General features: G+C 35.7%; 1 protein-coding gene across 4 annotated transcripts in view; it reads right to left on the bottom strand.

Moving 5' to 3' along the window:
• The window catches only part of cacna1ia (calcium voltage-gated channel subunit alpha1 Ia), a 413,851-nt gene that overhangs the window by 66,395 nt on the left and 327,673 nt on the right, over positions 1 to 19,783 (bottom strand). For all 4 annotated transcript variants that reach the window (XM_073944536.1, XM_073944538.1, XM_073944539.1 and 1 more), the window contains 8 exons: positions 18,525 to 18,648; positions 18,266 to 18,334; positions 11,287 to 11,465; positions 11,069 to 11,195; positions 8,328 to 8,453; positions 7,977 to 8,066; positions 2,972 to 3,164; positions 472 to 623 (listed from right to left, as the gene is read on the bottom strand). In XM_073944536.1, coding sequence (XP_073800637.1) covers positions 472 to 623; positions 2,972 to 3,164; positions 7,977 to 8,066; positions 8,328 to 8,453; positions 11,069 to 11,195; positions 11,287 to 11,465; positions 18,266 to 18,334; positions 18,525 to 18,648 — 1,060 coding nt within the window. The remainder of the gene's footprint in view (positions 1 to 471; positions 624 to 2,971; positions 3,165 to 7,976; positions 8,067 to 8,327; positions 8,454 to 11,068; positions 11,196 to 11,286; positions 11,466 to 18,265; positions 18,335 to 18,524; positions 18,649 to 19,783) is intronic.

The raw sequence follows: 19,783 nt of genomic DNA, 5'->3' as shown, positions 1-19,783 counted from the left end.
CTCAAAAACTACTGGTCGAAAAGACAACAATCAAAATCTGGATTGTGCAATAGGTATTCACCCAGAGAATGATCACACAAACATGCTTATGTGGCTTTCAATAATGGAGGAGTGATCCTTTTAGTGCGCTGAATAGCAAAAAGTGTATGGAATATGTGTACGGAACATAGTATACGGAACATAGTCTACGTTAGCTATGTAAACATTCAACTTTGGAATTACTAAAACTAAGTATATAAAAACTTAACCTAAAATAACATAATACAATGATAGTAATAATAATATTAATAATAATAATAATAATAATAAATGAATAAATTAATACATTGATAAATTAAAAAAAATAATAATTATAATCATAATTATGCAAACTAAAATCAAACTGAAATGCAGAGCAGATTTAAAAATAGTCTCAAAACAAAAATTAATTTAAAAATCCAAAACAATGATTGATTCCAAAAAAAGTCTTACATGAGGCTGGCTGTAGTGCTCCAGTGACATGGTGACTACATTCACACAGATGATGAAGGTGATGAAGATATCCAGGTAGTGACTGGTGCACAGGGTGTGGATCATCAGCCGTACATGACTATAACTGGCATAGTAGGGCAACTTCTGGGCCTCTGAGAGAAATCAGCACATCGGATTAGAGCATGCGCACATTTTGACTATAATTCACAAAGCTGAATTCTGTCAATTCAACAAATGTATATCAAACATGCTTCATTCACAATTGGCAGCTCAACTTTTGATAGCCTTACAGAGACACAGTGTTTATACTAGTCTGGAAATCATTTAAAGGGATAGTTCACCAAAAACTGAACATTCAGTTATGATTTACTCACCCTTCACTTGTCATAAACTTGTTTGAGTTTTGTTCTTCCGGTGAATGTAAAATAAAGGAAAAATGTAAAATAAGGAAAATGCTAAAAAACTGGTAACCATTGACTTCCTATGGAACTGTAGAAGTAAATGGTTACAGGTTTCATCCAAATAACAGTTTTTGATTTTCCAAATAACTTCTTTTGGGATCAGCAGAAAACAATAAACTCATCAAGGCTTAAAACCATTTGAGTTTGAGTAGATATTGAGTACATTTTCAGTTGTGGGTGAACTAGCCCTTTAAAAACTGATTGCTTAAATAATTCTCTATACATAAAACCGGGACAAGAGAATATTTTACCATCAAAATCATTTCAAATTGGTTTGTGAGATGAAATGGCACTCTTTTGTCCGTAAATTAGACTTGTTTTCTTCAGAGGAAAGACGCATAGCAGAACACCTGGACAGTCTCTCCATCTGGCTAATGCTGTTATGAGACGTCTGGAGAATTAAACTGGTTGTTCAGCATATCATGCGAAAATCAAATCATCTCTTTTCATTAACTCTCACTTCCCCTCCCTTTCTGCCTTATGGAATTCATGCACTTATATGTGTCTAGTATGGCTCATAGGACTGTGACTACATCACCATGCCAACTATCAGTAATTGTATATTGTATATCTGTTGCAATTTTTTGCTGGGTGAAACTTTATAAAAATGATTCATTAGTTAGTTTTGTTAATGCTTTTACTAGCAGGAGCTTAAAATGAACAATACTCGTACAGCATTTTAAAATCATTTACTAATGCATCATTAAAAATCCAAAGTTGTGCTTGTTAACGTTAGTTAATCACTGTGAGTTAACAAGAACTAACAATATTACCTTGCTGAAAAAAAAAACAGTTTAACACTAGAACCACCATGGGGTCAATTTTACCCATCACTGTTATTCAAATGTACACAACAGACCTTCAAGTAAAACATCCAAGCCTCCCAGTCATTGACTTTTACTAAAATTGCCTTATTTACATTTTCCAGATATTAAAAATTGTTTAGATAAAAATAGATGAAAAAGTGGGACATTATACCTATGGGACATTATACCTATGAGTGCCAGCGTGGGTCAAATTTACTCACTGTAAAAAGCTTGTATTTATGCACAGCTTATGCTTGAAATTACTCACCAGTGGCTTTTACTTTCAATTGCACGCACTGAGTTAGTGGTTATATGAAATAAATAAAGTCACTATGACTTGAAGGCAATTTGTAGAGCTATTAAAAACACAAAATGCAATGAATTATGGAGAGTCTAAATAAATAAGTTGTGCATCAGAGTATGATGGCTCAAATGTAGATATTTTAACCTACTTATGAATGTTTAAGCTTTAGTGGTGTTGTTTTCCTAAAATAATCTTGTTCTCCTGAAATAATCATTCTAGTGTTCTAGTGTTAAACCAGTCTAAGCGGGTTAGCTGGTTTTAGCTGGTCAACCAGCCTGGTTTTAGAAGGGTTTTGGCCATTTCCAAGCTGCTTCCAGCCATTTCCAGCCTGGTCTTAGCTGGTCAGGCTGGGAAAATGACCAGCTAAAACCAGCTTGACCAGCCTGGTTAGAGCTGGACATAGCTGGCTTTGGCTGGTATCCCAACCTGGCTAGGCTGGCCAAGCTGGTTTTAGCTGGTCATCTACCAGCCTGACTAGCTAAGACAAGGCTAAAAATGGCTGCAACCAGCCTGGAAATGGCTAAAACCCCTCTAAAACCAGACTGGCTGACAGGCTAAGTCCAGCCAACCAGCTTAGGCTGGTTTAAGCTGTTTTTTTCCAGCAGGGATATTTCAATAAATAAAGTTAACAAAGATAAACAAATACTGTAATAAATGTTTTGTTCAAAGTTTCTTCATGTTATGAATACATTAACTAACATTATCTAATAGATCATAATTGCAAAGTGTTCTCTTTCTTTTTTTGTAATTGACTGTGTCATGCTGTAGATGTGTCCAATAATTCAGTCTAAAGACAGTCAACTAAAGACGATAATAAACCAAACAGGAGGTGGAGTTTCAATTCAGCTGCAATTGGTTCATTTTCAACCGATTTAAAACAGTTCCCACAACACATTTTTATAGCCTCTTGTTGAGTTTCTCCTACTTACTCCGTCTCTTTTTCTCCATGCGTCTCTGTCTCTTCTCCTCCCTCCTCTTGGCCTCCTCCACCTCCTGATGCTGTCGGCATTTATGGAAGTTCTCCACCACCACTCCAACAAACATATTCAGCACGAAGAAACTGACGATCAAGAGGAATGAGATGAAGTACAGCAGCATCCAGGGGTTGTTGTTGGTTATGGGCTGATAAATGAAGAGACAATGAAGAGTTAAGAACAACATTTTCTGAAGAGGACATGAATGCTGCTTGCACATACTAAGCATTTAAGGTGTCACATGGGCCAAGACTTGCTAGGGTGTTTCTGGTATTCTGCAATGATGTTTAGGTTTGTTACCAAGGTGTTGCTACAGTAGGCATATTCTATGGTGTTCAAGGTGGCCACTAGAGTGTTTTAGACATTTGCTTGGGCATTTAAGTAGATCATGACTTGATAGGGCATTTATGGTCATCTGCATTGGTGTTTTAGTTTGTTACTAGGGCGTTTCTGGGCGGTGGCAACTCACTAGTGTTTTTTTAGGCATTTGCAGTGAAAATAATAACAATAAGGTTGATAACAGATTTCTAGGGTGTTGCTAGGCATTTGGTGTGGCAATTAGTGTGGTAACAAATTACCAGTGTGTTGCTAGGCATTTGTTGGGGTGTTCAGAGTGGTTACTTGGGGGCTGCTAGGCATGCTGTGGCTGTGGCTTTCAAGTGGGTCATGACTTAATAGGATGTTTCTGGTTGTCTGTGATGGTGTTTTGGTTTATTACTAAGTTGCTTCTGGGCATCTGCTATTGTATTCAGGGTGGTAGCTCGTAACAATGTGCTAGTGTTGCTAGGCATTTTTTTTATATTGTCAAATTGGTAACTAGGGTGGTGATAGGCATTTTCTACTGTGTCATGTTGGTCACTAGGGTGCTGCTGTAGGCATTTGCTGTGGCAATCAAAGTGTTCACAAATTGTTAGCGATTGCTAGACATTTGCCATGGTATTTAGGGTGGTTGCTAGAATGTGCTTGGCATTTAGCATGCCATTTAAGTTGGTCATGGTTACATATTGTCACTAAGGTGTTGCTAGCATTTACTACAGCGTTCAGGGTGGTCACAACTCCCTCAGGTGGTGTAGGCATTTGTTATCGTATTTTTGGTGGTCACTATGAATGTTGCTAGGTAATAGCGTTCATGGTGGTCAGCGGGGTGTTGCTCTGCATTTACTGTGGTGTTCAGGGGGATCAGAACGGTGCTGCTAGGCATTTACTGTGGCATTCAAGTGGGTCACTACTTAATAGGGTGTTTTTCTGGGCTTCTGCTATTGTACTCAGGGTGGTAGCAACTCACTAGTGTGTTTGGGCATTTAGTGTGGCGATCAGGTAACAAATTGCTAGGGTGTTACTAGTCATTTTCAATAGTCTTATGTTGGTAACTAGGTTGTCGCCAGGCATTTTCCATGGTGTCAGGTTGGTCATTAGGGTGCTGCTATAGGCATTTGCTGTGGCAGTCATAGTGGTCACAAATTATTTGCAATTGCTAGACATTTGCCATTGCAAGGGTGTTGCTTGGCATTCAGTATGCCATTAAAGTTGGTCATGGTTGCATATTGTTACTAGGGTGTTTTTAGCATTTACTACAGTGTTCAGGGTGCTCACAGATGCCTCATGCGGTGTAGTCATTTGCTATGGTCTTTTATGTGGTCATTGGGGTGTTGCTAGGTATTTGCAATAGCTTTCTTGGTGGTCAACGGGGTGTTGTTCTGCATTTGCTGTGGTGTTCTGGGTTTTTGCGAAAGGCTAGAGTCTTGATCTGCATTGGCTAGTGCTTTCTTTGTTGTTGCTTGGCTTTATGGATTCTCACCTTTTCTTCACCAGGTGAATATCGCAAAGCCATAGTTTTTGATAAATTAGTTTCAAACAAGCACACCTCAGCTCTGCAAGTTATTTCATCATCCATCATTTTTGTAAAACTAACCAGGCATGACAAGTTATTCATTAAAGTTTGAACCAAATTGATGAAGAATGATGGTAAAAATAGTTTCCCACTGAAAATAACATAAAAGGTGAGAACAGAGAGTCTCCAAAATTGAATTCAACATGACAATCAACTCAGCCATGTGTAAAAATCAGTACACAGACCCTCATAAGCTTGAGAGAAATTGGTCAAATTATAGTAAAGCGAACTTTGGTGCAGCTTTTACTTGGTTGCTTAGCAGCAGCGTGGAGTGAAACAAAGACGCCAAAGTCTAAATGAGCTCATTCTAAAACATGGGATGAGAAAGCACACGGTACTCTGCACATTTCCATCTGCCTTCCCTACATAGATTACATCCTGCAGTGGACTCTGGTGTGACAGAGATGATACAGTGGGGAAATTACACATGCCATTTAATCCATGTGTTTTCCCTCCGCCCCGTGTTTGACTCTCTAAAGATGCTGGGCTCTTCCAGAGGGAGAGGGTCTGGCTGCACTCCTACACTTTATCATATTGTGCTTGGTCCCTAACCGATGCAGGCTCACTGCTTTCTGAATCGAGGACTCTTGAAAGTCATTGTTTTTCAGCTTCAGAGCCAAAAGCCTGTTAGTATTCATGAAGCTGATTGTGTGTATTCAGGATTAAATATTCACTGTTGAGCGCTTATTCCTTAAAGCTCTTTATTTTAGTCGATGGAAAGTGACTTTTGTTTGGTTCAGGGACCGTTTAAAGCTTAATAAGTATGAAAAGAAGTAACTCAGAAAATAAATGACATTTTACACAGAGTTGTTAATGCGTGTTTGTTGTGTCTTTGCTATAGCATATCATTTTTAAAAACAAGTTTACTGAACTAATGTGGAAAAACTGAATTAGTTGTGACTTGAGCTGAATTTAGAGGTTATCTGGGATGTAGAGTGATATAAACCCATCTTTTAATAATAATTGATATATTTCTGTACATGGCACTTGATAATTATTATTATACATATAGCTGTTTCTTTTATATTTAATAATTTACTTAGATTGTTTTATTTATTCATGTGCCTTTTAAATATATATATATTTATTTATTTCCATAATGTTTATTAGTTAAACTCTGCTAATTTTATGTTTTTTTTTTTTATCTAATATTAATTTATTTCAAAAGTTAACAATAACAAGACACAATACAACAATCAACAATATATTTAAAACACAAAAGTCTCGTGTTTTAAGAGAAATAGCAGGTTTTAATTTAGTCATAATAAGCAAATTAAAGGCGATGGGGTGGCGCAGTAGGTAGTGCTGTCGCCTCACAGCAAGAAGGTCGCTGGTTCGAGTCTCGGCTGGGCATTTATGTGTGGAGTTTGCATGTTCTCCCTGCATTCGTGTGGGTTTCCTCGGGTGCTCCGGTTTTCCCCACTAGTCCAAAGACATGTGGTACAGGTGAATTGGGTAAGCTAAATTGTTTATAGTGTGTGAATAGGAGTGAATAGATGTTTCCCAGTGATGGGTTGCGGCTGGAAGAACATTTGCTGCATAAAAACGTGCTGGAAAAGTTGGCAGTTCATTCCGCTGTGGCGACCCCAGATCAATAAAGGGACTAAGCCAAAAAGAAAGTGAATAAATGAATGAATGAATGAATGAATGAATGAATGAATTAATTAATTAATTAATAAATGAAGAAGCAAATTAATCTACCCACAATGACGGTAACAGAGTAAAATAAATACATTAAATAATCATAAATTAAATTAACGAGTTACACAAAAACAACATTTGTTTTAAGTTCAAACCATTAATTACAACACTGGCACATTGATACGTACCCCTGTATACATTGAGATAGTGAAATATGCCTTTTCAGATCTCAAATTTCTCTCAGGAGTGCTATTAACACCGGCTCTTCTCGCGTAAATCCACCATAGGCAGCTGTAAACTGACTGACTGACTGACTGACTGACCGACCCAACCCCCATCCCCCCTCCCCATCTTTTTTCCTAAACCTAACAGACAGTGTTTTTAAAAGAAATCCAGAAAAAAAAGCCCTCACTGTAGCCTGATTTATACCACATTTTCAGGTTTTACCCGTTCTCACCCTGTTATTTACTTGTTTATTTTTTGGCTTTTGTTTTTGTTTTATTTGCTTTCTGGGACCGTTTTTTGTCAGAATTGAACCCTTTCATCACAGTCAACTCCTCTCTGCATCTCAAGTCCACCGCCGTACGCAGCGAGCTACTGTGCAAATAACAGCAGAAAAGCCATCCATATGCAGGTAAGCGATCAGTGGGTAGCGTGAAAAGAAATAGAAGACGCTGGCAGCGTCATACCATCCAGTAGCATTCATTTTAAAGACGAAATGCAGCCATACGTAACTCTGGCTGCATAATTTGCACTCTCCAGAAATGTATATAATGTTTTCGCAATAAGCCTGTGTTCATTTTATGATATAGGTTATATTACTGAATAATTAACACAGTTGATTGATATTTTACTCTTAAATACGTGCGTGTGAGGAGGGGGATCGATAAATTAAAGTTCTGGATCAGATTTCAGAGGTGCCAAATCCAGATCCATCTTGTTCCAGCACAAATTACTCATTAGAAATGCGCAAATATTTGTTTATGACCTTTTTAGTCATATCAAACATTAAAGTGAATTTTCTATCAAATCAAGGTGCACACTACAGTATCTAAACTGGCTGCTTCACACACATCAATATTTTAACAATTTTATAAAAAATCGAATCATTTTCTGGCCATCAAAAATAAGGCATGGATATATAAATACCAGTCGTGATTTTCGACAGTATTGCATCGCTTTGTAAACATTTATTATTACCATTTTGTTGAGTCTCCCCATACAGTTTAATATGATATAAATATGCCTGTTTTAAAATAATGTTTCCCAATACAACAAGACTTGCACTAATGGCTCATTAATGGCATTTATATGCAATTATTTATGACAATATGACACAAAAACACAACATTTTCATTCAACAAATTAGTATTAATAGGATATCAGGATGGCGACAAAAGCAAACATGTTACATGAAGAAAATATTACCTGTTGGTCCACTGCCACAGCATCCAAACCATGATACATGATGTTGACCCAGCCGTCCTTCGAAGCCAGTACAAACAAGGACATCAGAGCCTGGAAAGACATTAACACGTTTATATGAGCACCTACAAGGACACGCAGATACAAAGACAAACGAGACAAACGAAAAAGATAGATGCTGGACAGACAGATAGGTGTATCTGATAGACAGCCACATGTTACACAAAGAACCACTTCTGACATATAAAAGACACATATAACAGATGATCAAACTAAACAAAGTATTGGCTCAGCATTTGGTATTTTGTGAATCTGTCACACAGTTTGACGAACCCGGTCACAAAACAAACCAACCTGCCCCAAGTTGTCAAAGTTGTACTTGTGATGGACCCACTTATAATTGGCCAAGAGGCAGTCAGACTTGTTGGTGATGTTTTTGACATCCAGGCCCAAGCAGTAGTAGAACTTGCCTTTGAAAAGCTGTTGAGGCAAAAGAAATATGGCACACACTTCATGTCACTCAACGCCACATGTCTCCAGCATCTCTTTAATAAAACTGTCAGAGCACGGTGGGATATTTGAAAGAAAAAGGGTGTTATGAAAGAAGACCAGGGGAGAATATGAAAACATTCTATATGAAGAGAAGAACAAGATATGGCACTAAAAATTAACAAGAACGAATATTAGACAACGAAAAAAAAAAAGTAAAAAAACAATGGTAATAATGATAGAATGAAAGAGAGATTAAGGAAAAAAAAAAACATGACAAAAAGACTAAAGACATTAGACCAGTGGTTCTCAAACTTTTTTCATCAAGTACCACCTCAAAAAAAATTGTCTCTCCAAGTACCACCAAAATGAGCAGTTTTGAAATACAGTAGCGTAGTAGGCTCAGTAAAGCGGCTACAACTCTGCTCAGTTAAAAAACGTGGCAGATTACCTCAGAAATATAGGCTATATGTCATATATGGCATATTATATACATCATTTTTGATAAATTTTGAGTTTGAGAACCACCGCATTAGACTATTAAATTTAGAAAAAAAAAGTGATAGTCAAGTCTCAATTCATGGTCTAGGTAAGAAAAGATACCAAAATAGAGAACTAATATATGGTAATACAGTCCCCAGAATATATAAGTACATCCCCCACAAATCTCTCATTTAAATGAATATTTTCTATAGGATGCTTTACAATATTGTATTTGTGCAAATACAATTGAAACCAGAAGTTTACATACACTCTAAAAAAAGGAACATAACCATTTTTAAAAAAATGTCTGATGGTAAATCATACTAAATGTTTACTATTTTAGGTCCGTTAGGATTATCTAAATGATTTACATTTGTTAAATGCCAGAATAATGGGAGATTTCTTTTTTGAGAATTTTTTATTAATTTCTAGACAGTCAGAAATTTACATATATTTCCTAGATATTTTTTTAGTTTTGCTTTTAAACTGTATGTCTTTGGTCAAATGTTTTGGGTATCCTTCCACAAGCTTCTCACAATAGTTTAAAGGAATTTTGGCCCATTCCTCCTGACAGAATTGGTGTAACCGAGTTAGATTTGTTGGCTGTCTTGCTCGCACAAGTTTTTTTAACTCTGCCCACAAATTGTCTATAGGAATGAGATCAGGGCTTTTTAATGGCCACTCCAAAACATTCACTCTGTTGTCCTTAAAGCACTTTTTAACTAATTTGGCATAATGCTCACGGTCATGGTCTGTTTGGAAGACCCAATTGTGGCCAGGTTTTAATTTCCTGGCTGATGTCTTGAAATGTTGCTTCAGTATTTCTACATAATGTTCTTTCTTCATGATGCCATCTATGCGGTGAAGTGTACCAGTCCCTACTGCAGCAAAACAGCCCCACAACATGATGCCGCTGCCCCCATGCTTCACAGTTGGGAAGGTGTTCTTGGGCTTGTAAGCTTTCCCCTTTGTCTTCAAAATGTAACTCTGGTCATTATGGCCAAACAGTTCAATCTTAGTTCCATCAGACCACAGGACATGAATAAAATATATTTTTTTAATAAATATTTCTGTTTAATAAATCTGTTTTGTTCAAATGCACCAATATTTATTGCCCATATTCACTGATAAATGAATAAAAAATATTCATTTACAAAATGGGGTGTACTTAATTATGCTAAGCACTGTATATGGTAACTTGTATGTAATATATGCAAGTTACATAGATGACATACAAGTTTTAAGTAGCAAAAATGGCACAGTTTACATATAATATATATATATATATATATATATATATATATATATATATATATATATATATATATATATATATATATATATATATATATATATATATATATATATATATATATATATATATATATATATATATATATTTTAACCATTAGAATGACAAGTATATGTGTATTTTAATATTTCAAATTTCCTTTTAGGCATGAAGAAGAAAAAAAAAATTAAAGGGTGCCCAGTTTAAAGCTTGAATTTAAAGAAAAACATTTGAATTTTATTTTAAATAAGTCTCTTTTGCTCATTAAGACTGCATTTATTGTATTGAACAATGCAGTAAAAACTGTATCATTAGCACATATTTATATAAATAATAAAAAGAGTTAATTTTAAATATTTTACAATTAAATTTATTTCTGTGATGGCAACCTTAGAAATATATACTGTATATATGTATATATGGTACTTAAATGTTTATTATTAATATGAATAATGTTGAAAACAGTTGTGTTGCTTCATATGATGGTGGAAACTATAATTCTATGATGAATAAAAATAATTATGTATTTATCATTTTTTTAAAAAAATGCTATAAATCCACTTTTCGCTTTCCATCAGGGTAAGTTATCTTTGCTGAATTACTGTTAATTTCTTCCCAACATTTTTTAAAGCTAATGAACGTTTGTGCATGTACATGTAACAATCTAACTACCATAATATTGTTAGTGTTTATCCATTTTGAAGATAATAAATAAACAAAAATACCAAGATTACTGTTGAAAATTTTCATATAAAAATCTACTTTTGCAATGCAAATGTGTAACAAACAATCCCTTTGAATAAACATGTTTCATCAAGTCCTTGTTGTTTACCTGAACTCCCAGGATCCCAAAAATAATGAAAAAGGCACAGCAGATGAGAACTATGTTTCCAATAGGCTTAAGAGAGGTGATCAAAGTCTCCACAACTAGTTTGAGACCAGGAGCTCGACTGATAACCCTGTCAAATAGAGAGAGAAAAATAGGATGAAAATCTGTAGACTTATAAACCAAGCACACGTTGGACAACATATTACGAATGCTTGCAGTACCTGAGAGGGCGCAGTGTGCGAAGAAGCCTGAGGACCCTGAGCACCCCCAGGATCTTAGCCCCGCCTGCCATCGACACCACAATATCAATCAAAGACACAAACACCAGGAAACCATCCAAAATATTCCAGCTGCTGCGCAAGTATGCCTGCTCTCCAATATACAAACCCATAGACACCACCTAGAATAAACAGGCAAACGAACAATTAGGCATGGGCAATTATTGTGTCTTATTAGTGTTCTGTGGCTTCATGTCTTTTCAGTGTGGACCTTTTCTTAAAGGAAAACAAAAAAATGCTTATTTTACAACCATCCTAGAGTTCAACAGTTGACTCAAACCCTTTCTGTACCCACTGAGTCAATTTCTTGGTCTGGCTGGGTGCCTTTTAGCTTAGCTTAGCAAAATTAATTTAGTCAGCTTAGACCATTAGCATTTAGTTTAGTTTGAAAATTTTCCTATTTAAAGCTCTACTTTTTTTAGTGGTACATAGTGAAATAACACAGAAGAAAAATGAAAAGTTACTATTTATTTAGGCCAGTATTGCTTTACTCTCATTCTGGCATATTAGGCAAGAAACTCTACTGCATTCCCATGGCTGCACCAGGGGGATTGATATAAAAAATAAGTAATAAACTGGAGTAAACAACAAAAATTAAAAAATTTTACAAGTGTTTCCTAACATTTACTGTATAAGCTTCCTTCTTCTGTTGAACACAAAACAAGATATTTTAAAGAATTGTGAAAACTGCTAGCCATTGCCATCTATAGTAGGAAATAATACTATAGACGTAAGTGGTTTCCAACATTCTTCAAAATAACTTCTTTTGTGTTCAACAGAAGAAAGAAGCATACAAAAAAGGTTGGAACAAGAGGAAGATGAATAAATGACATCATTTTCATTTTGAATGAACTGTTCCTGCAGGAAATTATTGTGAGTCTTGCATTTACGCAACCACTCGTGTGCGTAATGGTTTATGTTCTTATTTGTTCTTTGTAAGAGACGGTTTTTTCTTCTAATATTCTTTTTGAGGCTTGATCACACCACTATTACTATAATGATATATGATAACGCTAACTGTAATAGCATCCTTATCATCACACAAGAACATTCTGTGCATTATAAGTGTACACTCTGTCATCTGCAAGTTGCAGCTTCAGATGTCAAAACTATTGGATGAAACGCCGATCCTTACAGCACACAAAACATGAAACACCAAGAGTTTTAAATTTTAATTGGATATTTGTTTTTAATTGGATGAATTCTAATAGATTTCCATGAGACACGTCGCAATCTTTAACAGTCTGGTTTAAAACAGTCTAGTTGTCATAGCAAACCTTTCAACCAAACAGCTACTCAAAACATGTATGTGTCGTCAGACTATTTAGAATCCATCCAAGAGTTTTACATGCTGTTGTTATAAGGACATTGATGATACATTTTCACATTTAGCTATTAAAAGCTGCAAAAGAGTCTAGGTCACTCATCAGGTCTGGTTATACAAGATTCTGTAAAAGTGTTTTGCGATAAATCAAAGTGAAATCAAGATCAAGATTTAGCAAAAGCTGCAACTGCTATGCACATCTTATCAGGGGAGCACGGATCTCCAATCAGTAATCTCTTCCGAAGCCAGAGGGCGCTCTTGCACTGAAGCTGAAAATATGCCGCAAAGAAGACAGTCTGTAAATCAAACAGCCTATTTAGCTGCTTTATTGATTTAACATGATTAATAAGTTACATGAACACAGAATCTTCTTAAAGAAGGATTTATTTCAACTCGACTGATGTTTTTAAGTGGGTTTGGAGTAAACCCATGTTATTAAATGTAGTATTTCACATACTTTCAGATACAGCAGCAACACAGAGCCTTAGATTAAGAGCCAACTGTCAAATTGCAGAATGATAATCTTCGATTTTAGAATCACATGCAATTTATGCATAACTCATCAGTAAACCATGGTTGTGTGAACGCTGTACCAACTAAAAGCATGTGCTGGATTTACACAGGATTTCCAACTCTCATGCATTTGGTGTGAGACTTATGCAATTGGCAGTATTTCAACACCCACTGCCCCTTCATTCACTCAGTCACTCCCCACAAAGCCACTCACCCGCTCTTCACTCTTTGGGTCGATAATAACAGTACATAGTAATATATTTTCCAGGCATCCCTGGATTTACAGCTAATGACAGAACAGGCTTTACTGACAAAATGCACATGAAAATGGCCTTCGATTAATTTTGCAGCCCTATTTTAAGCCCGGGACAAAGTAAGCCAACAAGAACACACCATACTGAGGGACAGACTCTCATTCCACAAGGGAAAACTGGAATTTGTGATGAAAAAAAAAAAATGTAAGCAAAGCAGCATTAGTAACATTTTCACAGAATGTGTACTTAACCTGGGAGACATTTATTTATTATGTATTTATCTGATAATCCATATAGTTGATAAATATTTAGGAAATCCAATAAAATGACAACCAGCCTAATTGTATTCCCTCTTGATTTCTATCTTTTGCTTGGTTGCATTATGGATGGATTTTGCTAGTTCAAACTTTGATCACTCGTTGGCTGAAAACAATCCCTGTAAAAGTGATTCCAACAATATTGTTGTTAGAGTCTCTTCCCCGATACTTAGAAGGACTTTTAAAAACTAGATAGTTAAAGCCTTTGATGTGAATAGGCCTTTAATCTGATTCCAATCCCTACTAGTGTGATTTTGCAGACACAAATTTGCTGGAAGTGATCAAAACATGTATTGAAGTGCAAAAACAGACAGCCAAATCAGGACAAGCAGACTGTTCTAAATCAGGCCCAAAAATAGTGCTTCCTGTAGAGCTCTGCACAATTTACAGTATATCTAAAAATCCACCATTATGTCAGTGGCGAGATGCAGATGTGCTTGAGGAAATGCTGATGGCTGAGTTATGACTTGGAGGTTTAAAAACACAGAAAAAATATTAAACTAAAATGGCAGAAAAAGTGAAGAAAATACAAAACCCATTGAAGCTCCAAGGTGACCTGAGCCTTAGGCCTCTCAGGCAGATTCTTGTGACACTAACAAGACAAGTGACAGGAAAGAAATACAAACACACACACATACTGACGTCAGCATTGGCTGAGAACTAAAAGTGAGAAGAGCAAAGGGAGCAAGAAAACAGAGCTACATAGAGAGAGTTATGTACTTTTAAGAAATGAGTTGCTCTACAGAGACGCACATCTGCTCTTTCCTGAGATCAATTTAGGCTGTATTAGTCTGACAGTTTCTTTACAATACTGCCAAAAAAAGCTAATAATAAATCAGTGATGTATAGCAGACTGGTACTGTAATGTGACACTTGCGCTAGCAATTTAAGGAGGTGCTTTTTGACTGAGAGCAGATCTGCTTGCAGAACACCTATTAGTTGAGTGTAGGTGGGTTGGGGACAGTAAAATCAGCCATTGCCCCTCAGGCTATGCTATACTGGTAGGTGTATTTTTGCAGGAGCTAGCAGAATCTGCTTCCCCAAGGATGAACTGTAATTGTTGACTCTCTAGTCCCCGAAAGAAAGGAGGAATTATTGTTTGACTTGTGTCTTCCATTGCAGCGGTGCTTTAAAAAAATGACACAGTAAAAAATATGCAACATCTTACATGTTAACTGCTTATGAATAGTTGACATTTCAGAATGTAACAAAAATATCTATAGTATCTAAAGAAATGTGAGTTTTATACACTTGTTGTGCATGAAATCAAATATATAAGGAATTCTAGATCGGACAAGTAGCCTGGAAATTAAGGATTAGCTATTGAAAAAAATTAATTAATTAATTAAAAAATAAAAATAAATAAATGAAATTATTATTCACGGATCTATAGATAAAATAAAATATCCATGAATCTATGGATAAAAAAAAAATAAAAATAAATAAAATAAAATAAAAATAAAATAGATGAATGGATTAATGGTTGGATGGTTGGAAGGATGGATGTATGGAAGAGAATATAAAGACAGGACATTTATCAATGCATCTATGAATAAACAAAGTAAAATAAGATAAAATAAAGTACAATAAAAAATTAAATTAAATTAAATTATATATTCATTTATCTATAGATAAATTAAACAAAAAATAAAAAAATAAAATAAAACACATGGATGAAATAAAATATAAAAACAGGACAGTTATCCATTGATCTATGGATAAAAAATTAATTTAAATTAAATTAAATTAAATAATAATAATAAAAATGAATCTATGGATAAAATTAAATAACTCCACAACTCTACAAAGGACAATTAGTTCAGTGGAAAAATATAGACAAATTGAATAAATAATAAAGATATAGCACAATTACTTTAAATAAACTAGAAAAAGTAAAATAAACACATCATTTAGATCCACTTGTGGACATCTCCTGAGACTACAAGGATGTAGTGCTGCTCTTGACAGCTCTATCTCTTGTTTGTTCCATTTCTTAATAATTGATTAAGTTACATAATTGATAACCTACAAGTGTCAAGGGCTTGCGGCTGAATAGATGGGCTAGCCTTTGAGATTGACTGCATCTGAAAGAGGAAACTGCCTCTAATTAATATCACTGCTTAATTGCTTGTCATGAGAGACCCAGCAAGCGCAATACACTACTCTCAAAGGGTCCAGAGGAGAAAGTGAGACCGAGAGAGAGAGTAAAGGAAGATGATGAAATGTGAGAAGGATTAGAGATACACACACTCGGTTTCATCTTCTAGGAGATATTTAGCATTTAACTAATTACATATCCAACGAACATAGACTTAAGCCAAGGTCACACTGCACTTTTTGCCCTATAGACTTCCATTCATATGCATGCGAACGTGACAGACTGGAAACAAGCTTGTGTGACAAGTTTTTGCAGTTTGCTGCATTGCAAAGTTCAAGATTGGTGAACTCTGATCTGCTAAATCGCATTATGTGATTACGTGAGACCAAAAGAAGATCAAAACATGACTTCCCAGTACTGAAAATTTAAATATGGAGCAATTGCTCACTTTTTTTAAATTGTCTAATCATCTTGTTTAATCATTTTACTTTGCCGTATGACAGAATTTTTTTTTGCTCAAACCCTACTTTGACCGCAGCTTTAAGCAGAATCTTCCAAGTGTAAAATAACAATGTATTATGTTATATACACACACACACACACACACACACACACACACACACACACACACACACACACACTATACACACTATACACACAAAACAGTTGTGATGTTACTATAAGAATCTTACTGTAGGAAATGATACAACAAAAAGTTATGACTGCAAATGTTTTAATGTTCTTACTTGTCTTATTTTAATAAAGTTAATCAGCTTTCAAATACATTTCATAAGTTATGCTAAGTTTAACTTTATATTTTTGTCAGTTGTACTGATATTACCGGCCACTTTATTAGGTACACAATACTAGTACTAAAGTACTAGTACTAGTGCTAGAGCTGAACCCCCTTTTGTTTTCAGAACTGCCTTATTCCTTTGTACCATAGATTCAACAAGATAAATATTCCTAAGAGTTTTTGGGTCCATATTGACAAGATAGCATCACACAGTTGTTGCAGATTTGTCAGCTGCACATCCATGATGCAAAACACCCATTCCACCACATTCTAAAGGTGCACTGTTGGATTGAGATCTGGTGACTGTGGAGGCCATATGAGTACAGTGAACTCATTGTCAAGTTCAAGAAACCAGTCTGAGATGATTCACGCTTTATGACATGGCACCTTATCTTGCTGGAAGTAGCCATCAGGGGATGGGTACACTGTGGTCATAAAGGGATAGACATGGTCGGCAACAATACTCAGGTAGGCTGTGGCGTTGACACAATGCTCAATTTGTACTAATGGGCCCAAAATGTGCCAAGAAAATATCCCCCACACCATTACACCGCCACCACCAGCCTGAACCATTGATACAGACAGGATGGATCCATACTTTCATGCTGTTGACACCAAATTCTGACCCTACCATCCGAATGTCTCAGCAGAAATCGAGACTCATCAGACCAGGCAACGTTTTTCCGATCTTCTATTATCCAATTTTGGTGAGCCTGTGCCAATTGTAGCCTCAGTTTCCTGTTCTTAGCTGACAAGAGTGGCACCAGGTGTGGTCTTCAGTTGCTGTAGCCCAATCGCCTCAATTTTTGACATGTTGTGCGTTCAGAGATGCTCTTCTGCATATCTTGTTGTAGCAAGTGCTTATTTGAGTTACTGTTGTTTTTCTATCAGCTGGAACATTCACCATTCTTCTCTGACCTCTGGCATCAACAAGAAATTTGCGCCCATAGAACTGCTGCTCACTGGATATTTTCTCTTTTTCGGACCACTCTCTGTAAACTCTAGAGACGGTTGTGCATGAAAATTCCGATAGATGAGCAGTTTCTGAAATACTCAGACTGGCCCGTCTAGCACATACAACCATGTCACATTCAAAGTCACTTAAATCACCTTTCTTTCCCAATCTAATCCTCGGTTTGAACTGCAGCAGATCGTCTGGACCATGTCTACATGCCTAAATGTATTGAGTTGCTGTCATGTAATTGGCAGATTAGAAATTTGCATTAACAAGCAGTTTGATAGGTGTACCTAATAAAGTGGCCGGTGAGTATAAGTTAAGACGGCTAGAAAAGTTCATTTGATTCAACTAAAAAAACTTAATTACAAAGGATGCAAAATAAAACCATTTTTAATGGTGCTTTTTCGGATCCCACTGTATGTCATATGCATAACTATATGGATTATATTCCTGTAGAATTCAAAGTGCTAAAACATGCATGGGGGAAAAGGAAAACATCTCTAAATACAGAAATAGTAGTGGAAATAATATGTTAATTTCCTTCTGTTTTTCACCACATATTAGAAGTACGACAGCAATTAAAGCGTGAAGAAAAAAAACATTCAAGGCAGTCCTGAAATCAACACAATTCAGTATACCATGTAGTAAATGTAAATATTTACCTTGAGCGTCATCTCCCCCACAAATATGGCTGTGAAAATGTAATTGGACACGGTAAGGAAAAGCCTCTCCTGCAGAGGGAGGAAAAGGAGAGAAATAAGAAAAACAGAACAATTAGAAAAAGAGAAAACACCATAGAAGGAAATAGCTAGAATGTTGTCAATGCTGTGAGGATATCTGCTCGAGGACAACTGGAAATAATCAATGAGTAAATCAACAGGTTAAACCACTAACTCAAAGATCATTCGGCCTCAATCTTACCAGGCTACCCTGAAGGATCTTGGGTCTCTCCAGAGCCACAGTGATGCAGTTTGAGAAGATGAAGGCCAGCACCACATAGTCAAAGAGCTTGTGGGCTATGATGGACTGACACAACAACCTGAACCTGGAGAGAAAGGTCAAGGTCAAGAAGAGAGACAAATACAGACTTGAACTAAACGAAAAAAAGTCTAGATGAGTAGGAGTAAATCATGGCTTAGTTCCAAAATCTAGTGAGCTGTCTTGATGTCTACATAGAGAGCATACAAACTATCGTGGAACCATTCTGAATAATTGACAGAGTATAGGCTACAAAATGTTCTGAACATGAGATGAGAATTTTGGATGATGTTTTTAATATATATTTCAGGGAATGACAAGAAGCCAAAACAACAACTGGCCATACTCTTAAATGTTTGTATGAAGGGATTATCAAAAATCAGCAACTCTATTTTAATTAAGTAAAAATACATTATAACTTTTGGAGAGGATTTTGGAGATAATAATCAATTTTGAATATTATAATTAGTAATTAATTGCATCAAAAATAGTTTGTTTTGACCATCCAAAAGTTTGTTTTGGTATAATTTACGTGTTTGTACTGTTTATATTTATTATGCATACATTATGCGTTGAGAAAATGTTTATTTATATTTACATCTAAAATATATGAGTAAATGATTCATATTATACATACATTTATTCATTCATTTATTTTATTTTTGGCTTAGTCCCTTTATTCATCAGGGGTGGCCACAGCAGAATAAACCTGGTTTTACAGCACATGTTTTATGTAGTGGATGCCCTCCCAGCCGCAACCCAACATTTGGAAATACAGTACATACATTTAGATAAATATAAATATAAATAACATCTATGTAACAAAATAGTTTTGTAAAGTTTTGTTTCTATATACACGTGCGTTTTTTACATATACATATTAAATATATATAGTTAGGTCCATAAAGATTTGGAGATCGACACAATTCTAACAGTTCTGGCACTGCACACCAACACAATGGATTTGAAATGAAACTAACAAGATGTCCTTTAACTGCAGACTGTTAGCTTTAATTTGAGGGTATTTACTCCAAATCCCTAAATCTAGTGCATGCTGTTTGCAAATGTGCCTCCCCACTTGTTAAGGGTCCAAAAGTAATTGGACAGAATAATAATAAATCAAACTTTCACCTTTTAATACTTGGTTTCAAATCCTTTGCAGTCAATTACAACCTGAAGTCTGGAACGCATAGACATCACCA

Source organism: Danio rerio, chromosome 3, assembly GCF_049306965.1.
Source record: "Danio rerio strain Tuebingen ecotype United States chromosome 3, GRCz12tu, whole genome shotgun sequence".
NCBI classification, from domain to species: Eukaryota; Metazoa; Chordata; class Actinopteri; order Cypriniformes; family Danionidae; genus Danio; species Danio rerio.
The sequence above is the reverse complement of the archived record's forward strand: the minus strand, read 5'-3'. Positions and strand labels throughout refer to the sequence as shown.